Source organism: Manis pentadactyla, chromosome 2, assembly GCF_030020395.1.
Source record: "Manis pentadactyla isolate mManPen7 chromosome 2, mManPen7.hap1, whole genome shotgun sequence".
Taxonomy (NCBI): Eukaryota; Metazoa; Chordata; class Mammalia; order Pholidota; family Manidae; genus Manis; species Manis pentadactyla.
This window is the reverse complement of record NC_080020.1, coordinates 54,728,248-54,742,163: the sequence shown is the minus strand read 5'-3', so window position 1 is coordinate 54,742,163 and position 13,916 is coordinate 54,728,248. Positions and strand designations below refer to the sequence as shown.

Here is a 13,916-nt window from a genome sequence, read left to right as displayed (position 1 = left end):
CAAAACAAAGAATTACAAGGAATCCAGATTGGTAAAGAAGAAGTTAAAATGTCATTATTTGCAGATGACCTGATATTATATATAAAAAACCATAAAGACTCCACTCCAAAACTACTAGAACTAATATCGGAATTCAGCAAAGTGCAGGATACAAAATTAACACACAGAAATCTGTGGCTTTCCTATACACTAACAATAAACTAATAGAAAGAGAAATCAGGAAGACAATTCCATTCACAATAGCATACAAAAAGAATAAAATACCTAGGAATAAACTAAACCAAGGAAGTGAAAGACCTATAACCTGAAAACTATAAGACACTCTTAAGAGAAATTAAAGAGGACACTAACAAATGGAAACTCATCCCATGCTCCTGGCTAGGAAGAATTAATATCAACAAAATGGCCATCCTGGGGTGCGGAAGATGGCGGCGTGAGTAGAGCAGTGCAAATCTCCTCCCATAACAACATATATCTATGAAAATATAACAAAGACAAAATTCCTAGAATAAAGACCAGAGGACACAGGACAATATCCAGATCACGTCCGCACCTGAGAGAACCCAGCGCCTAGCGAAGGGGGTAAGATACAAGCCCCAGCCCGGTGGGAGCCGAGCGCCCCTCCCCCAGATCCCGGCGGGAGAAGAGCAGGCAGAGCGGGAGGGAGACGGAGCCCAGGACTGCCGAACACCCAGCCCCAGCCATCCGGGCCAGAGTGCAGACACAGTACGTGCCCAGGGGGCCCTGGATGCTAGGGAAACAGGGCAGCAACAACAGTGAGCGAGCACTGGAGGCCGGTGCCGGAGAACATAAGAAAAGCGTGCAACCATTTTTTTTTTTTTTTTTTGCTTTGTTGCTGTTTTCTTTTGGCGAGCGCTTTCTGGAAGTCTTAAAGGCATAGGGACCCCAATACTAGGGAAACAGGGCAGCAAGAACAGTGAGCGGGCACCAGTGGCCTGGCGCAGGAGGACACCAGAAAAGCGAGCGCCATTTTTTTTTTTTCCCGTTTTGTTTTCACAAGCGCTTTTTGGTAGTCTTAAAGGGATAGGGACCCCAATACTAGGGAAACAGGGCAGCAAGACCAGTGAGCAGAGGCCTGAGGCTGGCACCGGAGAATAAAGAAAAACAAGCGACGACCTTTGTTTTTTAATTATAAAAAAATTTTTTTTTTTGGTGGTCGTTTTGTTTTGGCAGGTGCTTTTTGGAAGTCTTACAGGGGCAGGGCGGGACACTTAATTCAGAGGTAGGGAATCCGGGGATCTCTGGGCACCCTAAACCCTGGGCTGCAGGGAGCAGGGAGGCCCCTTACAGAGATAAATAGCCTCCAAGCCGCTCCTGCTCTAACGCTACTCCACCACTTTGGAGTAGCTGCCCAAGCCAGGCCACGCCCACAGCAACAGCGGAGATTAACTCCATAGCAGCCGGGCAGGAAGCAGAAACCCTGTCTGGGCGCAGGTGCGCAGCACAAGCCACTAGAGGTCGCTGTTCTCCCAGGAGAGGAGGGCCACAAACCAACAAGAAAGGAAGTTCTTCCAGCCGTCACTCGTCCCAGCTCTGCAAACTATTCCTATCACCATGAAAAGGCAAAGCTACAGGCAGACAAAGATCACAGAGACAACACCAGAGAAGGAGACAGACCTAACCAGTCTCCCTGAAAAAGAATTCAAAATAAGAATCATAAACATGCTGACAGACATGCAGAGAAATACACAAGAGAAATGGGATGAAGTCTGGAGGGAGATCACAAATGCCAGAAAGGAGATCAGAGAAATGAAACAAACTCTGGAAGCAGAATGGATAGAATGCAAGAGGCCATTGATGGAATTGAAATCAGAGAACAGGAACGCATAGAAGCTGACATAGAGAGAGACAAAAGGATCTCCACGAATGAAACAATACTAAGAGAACTGTGTGACCAATCCCAAAGGAACAATATCCGTATTACAGGGGTCCCAGAAGAAGACGAGAGAGGAAAAGAGATGGAAAGTATCTTAGAAGAAATAATTGCTGAAAACTTCCCCAAACTGGGGGAGGAAATAATCGAACAGACCACGGAAATACACAGAACCCCCAACAGAAAGGATCCAAGAAGGACAACACCAAGACACATAATAATTAAAATGGCAAAGATCAAGGACAAGGAAAGAGTGTTAAAGGCAGCTAGAGAGAAAAAGGTCACCTATAAAGGGAAACCCATCAGGCTAACATCAGATTTCTCAACAGAAACCCTACAGGCCAGAAGAGAATGGCATGATATATTTAATACAATGAAACAGAAGGGCCTTGAACCAAGGATACTGTATCCAGCACGACTATCATTCAAATATGACGGTGGGATTAAACAATTCCCAGACAAACAAAAGCTGAGGGAATTTGCTTTCCACAAACCACCTCTACAGAACATCTTACAGGGACTGCTCTAGATGGGAGCACTCCGAGAAAGAGCACAGCACAAAACACTCAACATATGAAGAATCGAGGAGGAGGAACAAGAAGGGAGAGAAGAAAAGAATCTCCAGACAGTGTATATAACAGCTCAATAAGCGAGCTAAGTTACGCAGTAAGATACTAAAGAGGCTAACCTAGAACCTTTCGTAACCACGAATTTAAAGCTGGCAATGGCAATAAGTACATATCTTTCAATAGTCACCCTAAATGTTGATGGGTTGAATGCACCAATCAAAAGACACAGAGTAACAGAATGGATAAAAAAGCAAGACCCATCTATATGCTGCTTACAAGAAACTCACCTCAAACCCAAAGACATGTACAGACTAAAAGTCAAGGGATGGAAAAACATATTTCAAGCAAACAACAGATAGAAGAAAGCAGGGGTTGCAGTACTAATATCAGACAAAATAAGACTTCAAAATAAAGAAAGTAACAAGACATAGAGAAGTACACTACATAATGATAAAGGGCTCAGTCAAACAAGAGGATATAAACATTCTAAATATATATGCACCCAACACAGGAGCACCAGCATATGTGAAACAAATACTAACAGAACTAAAGGGGGATATAGACGGCAATGCATTCATTCTAGGAGACTTCAACACACCACTCACCCCAAAGGATAGATCCACCGGTCAGAAAATAAGTAAGGACACGGAAGCACTCGACAACACAGTAGAGCAGATGGACCTAATAGACATCTATAGAACTCTACATCCAAAAGCAACAGGATATACATTCTTCTCAAGTGCACATGGAATATTCTCCAGAATAGACCACATACTAGGCCACAAAAAGAGCCTCAGAAAATTCCAAAATACTGAAATCCTACCAACCAACTTTTCAGACCACAAACGCATAAAACTAGAAATAAACTGTACAAAGAAAGCAAAAAGGCTCACAAACACATGGAGGCTTAACAACATACTCCTAAATAATCAATGGATCAATGACCAAATCAAAATGGAGATCCAGCAATAAATGGAAACAAATGACAACAACAACACTAAGCCCCAACTTCTGTGGGACGAAGCAAAAGCAGTCTTAAGAGGAAAGTATATAGCAATCCAAGCATATTTAAAAAAGGAAGAGCAATCCCAAATGAATGGTCTAATGTCACAATTATCGAAATTGGAAAAAGAAGAACAGATGAGGCCTAAGGTCAGCAGAAGGAGGGACATAATAAGGATCAGAGAAGAAATAAATAAAATTGAGAAGAATAAAACAATAGCAAAAATCAATGAAACCAAGAGCTGGTTCTTCGAGAAAATAAACAAAATAGATAAGCCTCTAGCCAGACTTATTAAGAAGAAAAGAGAGTCAACACAAATCAACAGTATCAGAAACGAGAAAGGAAAAGGCACGACGGACCCCACAGAAATACAAAGAATTATTACAGAATACTATGAAAACCGATATGCTAACAAGCTGGGAAACCTAGGAGAAATGGACAACTTCCTAGAAAAATACAACCTTCCAAGATTGACCCAGAAAGAAACAGAAAATCTAAACAGACCAATCACCAGCAACGAAATTGAAACAGTAATCACAAAACTACTAAAGAAAAAAATCCCCGGGCCAGATGGATTTACCTCGGAATTTTATCTGACATACAGGGAAGACATAATACCCATTCTCCTTAGAGTTTTCCAAAAAAGAGAGGAGGAGGGGATACTCCCAAACTCATTCTATGAAGCTAACATCACCCTAATACCAAAACCAGGCAAAGACACCACCAAAAAAGAAAACTACAGACCAATATCCCTGATGAACGTAGATGCAAAAATACTCAACAAAATATTAGCAAACCGAATTCAAAGATACATCAAAAGGATCATACACCATGACCAAGTGGGATTCATCCCAGGGATGCAAGGATGGTACAACAATCGAAAGTCCATCAACATCATCCACCACATCAACAAAAAGAAAGACAAAAACCACATGATCATCTCCATAGATGCTGAAAAAGCATTTGACAAAGTTCAACATCCATTCATGATAAAAACTCTCAGCAAAATGGGAATAGAGGGCAAGTACCTCAACATAATAAAGGCCATCTATGATAAACCCACAGCCAACATTATATTGAACAGCGAGAAGCTGAAAGCATTTCCTCTGAGATCGGGAACTAGACAGGGATGCCCACTCTCCCCACTGTTATTTAACATAGTACTGGAGGTCCTAGCCACAGCAATAAGACAAAACAAAAAAATACAAGGAATCCAGATTGGTAAAGAAGAAGTTAAACTGTCACTATTTGCAGATGACATGATACTGTACATAAAAAACCCTAAAGACTCCACCCAAAACTACTAGAACTGATATCGGAATACAGCAAAATTGCAGGATACAAAATCAATACACAGAAATCTGTGGCTTTCCTATACACTAACAATGAACCAACAGAAAGAGAAATCAGGAAAACAACTCCATTCACAATTGCATCAAAAAAAAAAAACCTAGGAATAAACCTAACCAAAGAAGTGAAAGACTTATACTCTGAAAACTATAAGTCACTCTTAAGAGAAATTAAAGGGGACACTAACAGATGGAAACTCATCCCATGCTCATGGCTAGGAAGAATTAATATCTTCAAAATGGCCATCCTGCCCAAAGCAATATACAGATTTGATGCAATCCCTATGAAACTACCAGCAACATTCTTCAATGAACTGGAACAAATAATTCAAAAATTCATATGGAAACACCAAAGTCCCCGAATAGCCAAAGCAATCCTGAGAAAGAAGAATAAAGTAGGGGGGATCTCACTCCCCAACTTCAAGCTCTACTATAAAGCCATAGTACTCAAGACAATTTGGTACTGGCACAAGAGCAGAGCCACAGACCAATGGAACAGACTAGAGAATCCAGACATTAACCCAGACATATATGGTCAATTAATATTTGATAAAGGAGCCATGGACATACAATGGCGAAAGGACAGTCTCTTCAACAGATGGTGCTGGCAAAACTGGACAGCTACATGTAGGAGAATGAAACTGGACCATTGTCTAACCCCATATACAAAAGTAAACTCAAAATGGATCAAAGACCTGAATGTAAGCCATGAAACCATTAAACTCTTTGAAGAAAACATAGGCAAAAACCTCTTAGACATAAACATGAGTGACCTCTTCTTGAACATATCTCCCCGGGCAAGGAAAACAACAGCAAAAATGAACAAGTGGGACCATATTAAGCTGAAAATCTTCTGTACAGCAAAAGACACCATCAATAGAACAAAAAGGAGCCCTACAGTATGGGAGAATATATTTGAAAATGACACTTCCGATAAAGGCTTGATGTACAGAATATATAAAGAGCTCACACGCCTCAACAAACAAAAACCAAATAACCCAATTAAAAAATGTGCAGAGGAACTGAACAGACAGTTCTCCAAAAAAGATATACAGATGGCCAACAGACACATGAAAAGATGCTCCACATCACTAATTATCAGAGAAATGCAAATTAAAACGACAATGAGGTATCACCTCACACCAGTAAGGATGTCTGCCATTCAAAAGACAAACAACAACAAATGTTGGCAAGGCTGTGGAGAAAGGGGAACCCTCCTACACTGCTGGTGGGAATGTAAGTTAGTTCAACCATTGTGGAAAGCAGTATGGAGGTTCATCAAAATGCTCAAAACAGACTTAGCAATTGACCCAGGAATTGCACTCCTAGGAATTTACCCTAAGAATGCAGCAATCAAGTATGAGAAAGATCAGTGCACCCCTATGTTTACCGCAGCACTATTTACAATAGCCAAGAATTGGAAGCAACCTAAATGTCCATCGATAGATGAATGGGTAAAGAAGATGTGGTACATATACACAATGGAATACTACTCAGCCATAAAAAAAAGGGCAAATCCTACCATTTGCAGCAACATGGATGGAGCTGGAGGGTATTATGCTCAGTGAAACAAGCCAAGCGGAGAAAGAGAAATACCAAATGATTTCACTTATCTGTGGAATATAAGAACAAAGGAAAAACTGAAGGAACAAAACAGCAGCAGAATCACAGAACTCAAGAACGGACTAACAGGTACCAAAGGTAAAGGGACTGGGGAGGATGGGTGGGTAGGGAGGGATAAGGGTGGGGGGGAGAAGTAGTGGGGTATTAAGATTAGCATACATGGGGGGGGTAGGAGAAAAGGGAGGGCTGTACAACACAGAGAAGGCAAGTAGTGATTCTACAACATTTTGCTATGCTGATGGACAGTGACTGTAAAGGGGTTTATAGGGGAGACCTGGTATAGGGGAGAGCCTAGTAAACATAATATTCGTCATGTAAGTGTAGATTAGTGATACCAAAAACAAAACAAAACAAAAAAAAAAGGGGGCAGTTCCTGTGTGGTAACCTCCAATGAGTTCTACACAAGGGTATAAAGGGCATATAAAACTGTAGGCAAAGGGTCTGTTTGCGTTTATACAGAAGATCAAAGCCTAATTGGGCTACCCCCAAAATGAACTAAGATACGATATGAAAGAGAACTTCCAACATCAGCACTCTCTGGAAGACTCATGCCAGAAGATGATCATCAAAAAACCCCAACAAAGATCCACGCACTGCTACAGCTGTAGATGCACTCATCCGACCAGCTCCTGGACTTGCCATGGGAATGAGGAAGGAGATATCTAAGCTGGCCTGTGCATACAGTAAAACAACAAATTGGACTGGATCTATACTGTTGGAACTCAACCAAGAATTAGGAGAAGTGCAAATTGTAGCGCTCCAAAATCTTACAACTACAGACTATTTACTGTTAAAGGAACATAAGGGATGTGAACATTCCCCAGGAATGGGTTGTTTTAATTTGTCTGATTTCTCTCAGACTGTTCAAGTTCATTTTGACAATATCCACCATATCATAGATAAGTTTTCACAAATGCCTAAGGTGCCTAACTAGTTTTCTTGGTTTCACTGGAGATGGCTGGTAATTACAGATATGCTTTGGTTATGTAACTATACTCCTATTATGTTAATGTGTTTGCGCAATTTAAGTAGTAGCTTAAAATCTATACATGCTGAAGTTACTCTACAAGAAGATATTTCAAAGAAATAATCAATCTTCCCAAGTTTTCTGCCGCCTGCTACTTCTATAGCTTTTCTTCTTCCTTCCTAATTACAACCCTTAAATAGAATTCATGCCTCATATCAAATTGACCGAGTATCATAATTCTTCCAAGTGGTAAAGATACCTTAAGACAAATGCTGGGCATAGAAGCTACAGGGCATAAATATGCAAAGAAATAAAAAGCTAACCATTTCAAACAATAAGGCTTCTCTCTCACTTACCAACTTTACATTTCCCTGTATGGCCCCGGAAGATGACTGGTTAGCCAGAGACGGGTAAGATTCCTCAAGGGAGGAACAACCTAAGACAGGCACAGTCGCAGGGGGGTCATCAGGTGAGAAATTGGGGATCAACAGAGGTGAGGCTTAGAACCTCACCCCCCCCCCCATTCTGAGAGAAATCTTCTGCATACGTGGATGTTTTATTGCCCTTGTCTAGCTTGGATTAACACATAGTCTACAGGCACACACCTGATCATCTACATTTGCTCTCTTACAACACTAAACTATGTTTTCTACCTTTATCTTGTATCTACCTACCACTTCAGCATTTTATTAAAAATAATAATAATAAAGAGAGAAATGTGGTATCCACATATAAATCAAGTAAAAAAAAAAAAAATGGCCATCCTGCCCAAAGCAATATACAGATTTGATGCAATCCGTATCAAATTACCAACAGCATTCTTCAATGAACTGGAACAAACAGTTTAAAAATTCATGTGGAAACACCAAAGATCCCGAATAGCCAAAGCAATCCTGAGAAGGAAGAATAAAGTGGGGGGGATCTCACTCCCCAACTTCAAGCTCTACTACAAAGCCACAGTAATCAAGACAATTCGGTACTGGCACAAGAACAGAGCCACAGACCAGTGGAACAGAACAGACTCCAGACATTAACCCAAATATACATGGTCAATTAATATACGATAAAGGAGCCATGGACATACAATGGGGAAGTGACAGTCTCTTCAACAGATGGTGCTGGCAAAACTGGACAACTACATGTAAGAGAATGAAACTGGATCACTGTCTAATCCCATACACAAAAGTAAATTCGAAATGGATCAAAGACCTGAATGTAAGTCATGAAACCATAAAACTCGTAGGAAAAAACATAGGCAAAAATCTCTTGGACATAAACATGAGTGACTTCTTCATGAATATATCTCCCCGGGCAAGGGAAACAAAAGCAAAGATGAACAAGTGGGACTATATCAAGCTAAAAAGCTTCTGTACAGCAAAGGACACCATCAATAGAACAAAAAGGTATCCTACAGTATGGGAGAATATATTCATAAATGACAGATCCGATAAAGGGTTGACATCCAAAATATATAAAGAGCTCACACACCTCAACAAACAAAAAGCAAATAATTCAATTAAAAAATTGGCAGAGGACCTGAATAGACAGTTCTCTAAAGAAGAAATTCAGATGGCCAACAGACACATGAAAAGATGCTCCACATCGCTTGTCTTCAGAGAAATGCAAATTAAAACCACAATGAGATATCACCTCACACCAGTAAGGATTGCCATTATCGAAAAGACAAACAGCAACAAATGTTGGCGAGGTTGTGGAGAAAGTGGAACCCTCCTACACTGCTGGTGGGAATGTAAATTAGTTCAACCATTCTTGAAAGCAGTATGGAGGGTCCTCAAAATGCTCAAAATAGACTTACCATTTAACCCAGGGATTCCACTTCTAGGAATTTACCCTAAGAATGCAGCACTCCAGTTTGAAAAAAGACAGATGCACCCCTATGTTTACCGCTGCACTATTTACAATAGCCAAGATATGGAAGCAACCTAAGTGTTCATCAGTAGGTGAATGGATAAAGAAGATGTGGTACATATACACAATGGAATATTACTCAGCCATAAGAAAAAAACAGATCCTACCATTTGCAACAACATGGATGGAGCTAGAGGGTATTATGCTCAGTGAAATAAGCCAGGCGGAGAAAGACAAGTACAAAATGATTTCACTCATATGTGGAGTATTAGAACAAAGGAAAACTGAAGGAACAAAACAGCAGCAGAATCCGAGAACCCACGAATGTACTAATAGTTACCAAAGGGAAAGGGAAGGGAGGGACAAGGGTGGGGAAAAAGAAAAGGGGCATTACGATTAACATGTATAGTGTGGGGAGGAGTACGGGGAGGGCTGTGCAACACAGAGCAGACAAGTAGAGATTTTACAGCATTTTACTACGCTAATGGACAGTGACTGTGAAGGGTCATGTCCATGTGGGGGGGACTTGGTGAAGGGGGGAGCCTAATAAACATAATGTTCTTCATGTAATTGTAGATTGATGATACCAAAAATAAAAAAAAATAGAAAAATAAAATCTCATGATGACCCAAACTGTATAGTGTTGTTAAAGCAAAATTTAAGTAACAAAAGAATGAATCAATAAAATAGCTGCCCACAGTTGTTCAGGCACTCGCTATAAAATGCAACAGAGTTAATTTATCAGTTGTAACAACAGCACTCTATTTCACTATCCCAAACAAATATTCATGGGTACATTAGAAAGATAATTTATTTTAGTTTCTGAGCATTATTTTTACCGTAACAAAACTTTTGTTGCTGCAAGAAAACATTTTGAGTTAATATGGGTAAAATCATTCTATAAACGCTGAAATTTACCTGTTTGAGTCCTTCATCAGTAAGTTTGTCCTGGTTGCCTACATGAATTTTCTGAAGTAAAGGACAATGAGAGGCAACCGCAATAATAGAGGTGTCAGAAAGCTGTTTACACCTGTAGGCTGTATATCTAAGAAGTCCAGGACACTTAAATGCTAGAACACATACGCCAGTATCAGACATACTGCGACAATCAGAAATGTTGATTTCAATTATATTTTGACTTCTTGATGCAATTTTTTCCAATAATTCATCAGTGACCTATGAGAAAAAAAAAACAATACATTTAAAATTTTGCTGAAAGCAGAAATAACTATTATTTTATTAAATTTTCCCCTGGTAAATAAGTAGATTACAGAATGAAAACCACAATCAAAAGAAAGCCTACCATAATATTAAAGCATCACAAGAACTGTGCTATAATAAAAAACATGTATTTGGTCTTTTTCTCCAATTCCTGGAACGAAGCTCCTAAAACTCTTCGAATTTCCTGAGTGACTGAAGTGTCTTTTGTTGTTCATAATGAACCCCTTTTGCCCACACCTGAATTTACACTGATGGAATGACTTAAGCTGGGGCCTCTAGATAGCTTCAGGATGAAAGCTGGTCCCAAAAAGACCAAACATACCACGTAATTAGAGGGTAAATACCTTCGGCCCCATCCCCTCACTTCCTGAGAAGGGAAGAGGAGCTGGAGACTGGGTCACAAAAACTCTTGAACCATGAGATCTGAATAGTTTCTGAGTTAGCGAACACATGAAAGTGCTGTGAGAGTGGTATGCCCAGAGAAGGTATGGAAGCTCAACACCTTCTCCCTCTACAACTTGCTATATGCCATCTTTTCCACTTGGCCGGTCATGACTTGTATCCTTTAATAATAAACCAGTAAATGTAACTATTTTCCTGTGTTCTGTAAGTCATTCTAGCAAATTATCAAACCCGAGGAGAGGGCTGAGGGAATTCTCAAATTTATAGCTGGTAAGTCAGAAGTACAGGTGGCTTCTCGTACTTGTGTGTGTGTGTGTGTGTGTGTGTGTGTGTATATACAGACATACATATATATACATACATACATATATATACACACACGTGTGTGTGTGTGTGTGTGTGTTATGTATATATATATATATATATATAGGGAATACTCTTAAGGGACTGAGCCCTCAACCTGTGAGGTCTGAGCTGACTCTAGGAGGTAATGTCACAATTGAACTGAACTGCTGGACACCCAATTGATGTCAGAGAATTTGTTGATAGAATGGAAAACACTCCATACATTTGAGGTCAGAACTGGTGTCAGAAAACACCAAGCAAAAATATAAGTGTTAACTTTCATTAAAGCCTAAAAACTTATCCTTACTAGGAAAATTTATTAAACCTTCAAATTCACCAAAAACTGCCACACACAAAATTGTACTTAGATTTTGAATGTTTGTTCTCTATTTTTAACCCAGCAAATAGTGTGTATCCATCATCATGATGTATGAATTTTAACTTCTTACACTTAATGTATCTAATACAGTATTAGATATATTGATATTAGTAAATATCAATTCTTTTGGTACCTGTATCAGAATACTACCTCACATATAACTAATCCATAGCTTAGGAAATACATCATTTTGTGCATCCATATCAAATAGTTTTTCTCAGAAGACTCAAAGTTAAACGTAAGTAACCTTAAAATTCATCTGGTGAAAAACTCACATGGCCATCTGAATTTTAAAAATGATTTTTTTAAAATCAACTTCTAAATATTCCTTGCCCAACAAACATTTCCAAAAAAAATAAAACAATTAACATTACTTAAGCACTTCGAGGAAAAATAATGGTGACAGAAAATGCACATGATAAAATTTAGAATGGAAAAAGCAAAGACCCTTGTTTATGCTTTTAGAAACAGCATAAATGCAGACAGTTCCATTCAGAGTTAAAACTCTGACATACTTCTCCTTTTTTACAATTTTATTTCCAGACCAAACTACCAAGAGAGAGGAAAAGCTGTTCTTAGTGTGAGTTTGTAACAAATAGCTCAGACATCAAAGGGTAATTAAGAGCCAATGGATTACTTCTACTCTACCAACCACAACTAAATAAATCCTTACCTGTCTCCCTGGACACAAATTTCATGAACCCAGGAAGGTAACTGACCAATTCTGTGTTTTAACTCTTACCAATGAGACATAAAAACAGAAAGAAAACATACACACAAATCCTCAGGAACTTGCTTATTTTGCTTAAGGTGTATATATTATATATATACATACACACACACACAGAGTACCAGTGGTGTGATGGAGTTGGCTTGACTCACAAGATCCTATATGTACCTCTTTTCAAATCACTGACATCACTGCATTCAGTGACACCACAGTGGTAGTCTGAAATTGCCTGTGGTGGGAATATTTGCACCACAGAAACTGGCAAAGATTACAAGCCAGGGCTTTTTATTTGTTTGTTTGTTTCTGAAAACCAGTTTTAAAGTATTTACCAGCATACTACTACTACTAATATGGAAGGATTTACAGCAGGTTTAGAATTCCAATAAAATCCTATTCTTATTGGATATTTTTATATATATATCCAATGACAAGTACTGACAACCAACACTAAAGGAACAATCCAACGAGTCCACCAAATTGTTTGCAATAAGCACTACTAACTTTTTTCCTAATTTATGCCAACACATACAAATATATCGAGCAGCTGGGCAATGGGGAGAGGATTAGAAAACTCAGCAAAAGAAAAATTAAAATTAAATTAAGTTATTTTAGCCTATTTTGTTTCCATTTATTCATCTATAATAAAGCTATAATTTATATTATTAGTAGTAGTATAATAATAAAGATAATAGTATCGACTCCTAAGGTTGTTGGGATAATCAAATTATGTATAAAGCTCAAAGACTAGTACACGGCATATCAGCAGTACTATACAAACATTGTCATAATTTTCTATTAAATTAATATTCATTAACCCCTCCAAAAAAGGAAAAGTTTAGTAACTTTTTTAAAAAGATAATTTGAAAGAAGACAAAGAGAACTAAAACAGAGAATTAAGAAGCAAAATTATGAATCCACACTAAAAAATATCTTCTTCATCATAAAAGCCTAGCTTTAACCTAAATTTACAAAAAAAAATAACTAAAGCATGGAACTGTAAATTACAGTCACAGTTTAAAAACTACAACATGAAAGAAGTGATTTCTTTCTTAAGATTTTTTGGGTAGACCAAACTGAGTGTTTCTTAGAATTAGTTTCCATACCTGCTGACGACTACTAAGATCCAGCTGCTTCCAAAACTGGAAATCTAAACAAAGGTCCCGCCAATACTTGCAAACCAATGATGCAGAAAGGCAGCGTTCATCCAAGGATAAATTGGAAAATATCTGTGAATAAAAAAGGAACCATATTAGTATGTAATAAACATTTTAAAGGTTTTTATTAGTTAGAAAAAAAATAACTTTTTGAAACAGAAAACTATTTTGACTATAAATGGCCATTATTAAGAGTCACTATTAGGGACTGTCCTAAAGGGGAAGTATAGTACAGAACGCAAGAACAGGGGCTAATATTACCTTTTGGGTAGAGCTGGGGAACATGTGTGCACAAGCACTTGCCAATATTAAAAAAAGGGGAAGGATAAGCCAAAAACTAATAAAAAATGCTTACCTTTAGGGAAAGGAAGAAGAGACTAGGAAGGGGAAAAGGATGAAAGTGAGACTACT

At 38.7% G+C, this 13,916-nt stretch overlaps 1 protein-coding gene across 6 annotated transcripts in view; it reads right to left on the bottom strand.

Annotated features, from left to right (window-relative positions):
- Nucleotides 1–13,916, bottom strand: part of FBXL17 (F-box and leucine rich repeat protein 17) — a 602,098-nt gene that overhangs the window by 568,622 nt on the left and 19,560 nt on the right. For all 6 annotated transcript variants that reach the window (XM_036886821.2, XM_057492799.1, XM_057492802.1 and 3 more), the window contains exons 2-3: nucleotides 13,455–13,577; nucleotides 10,193–10,450 (exon numbers count right to left, since the gene is read on the bottom strand). In XM_036886821.2, coding sequence (XP_036742716.2) covers nucleotides 10,193–10,450; nucleotides 13,455–13,577 — 381 coding nt within the window. The remainder of the gene's footprint in view (nucleotides 1–10,192; nucleotides 10,451–13,454; nucleotides 13,578–13,916) is intronic.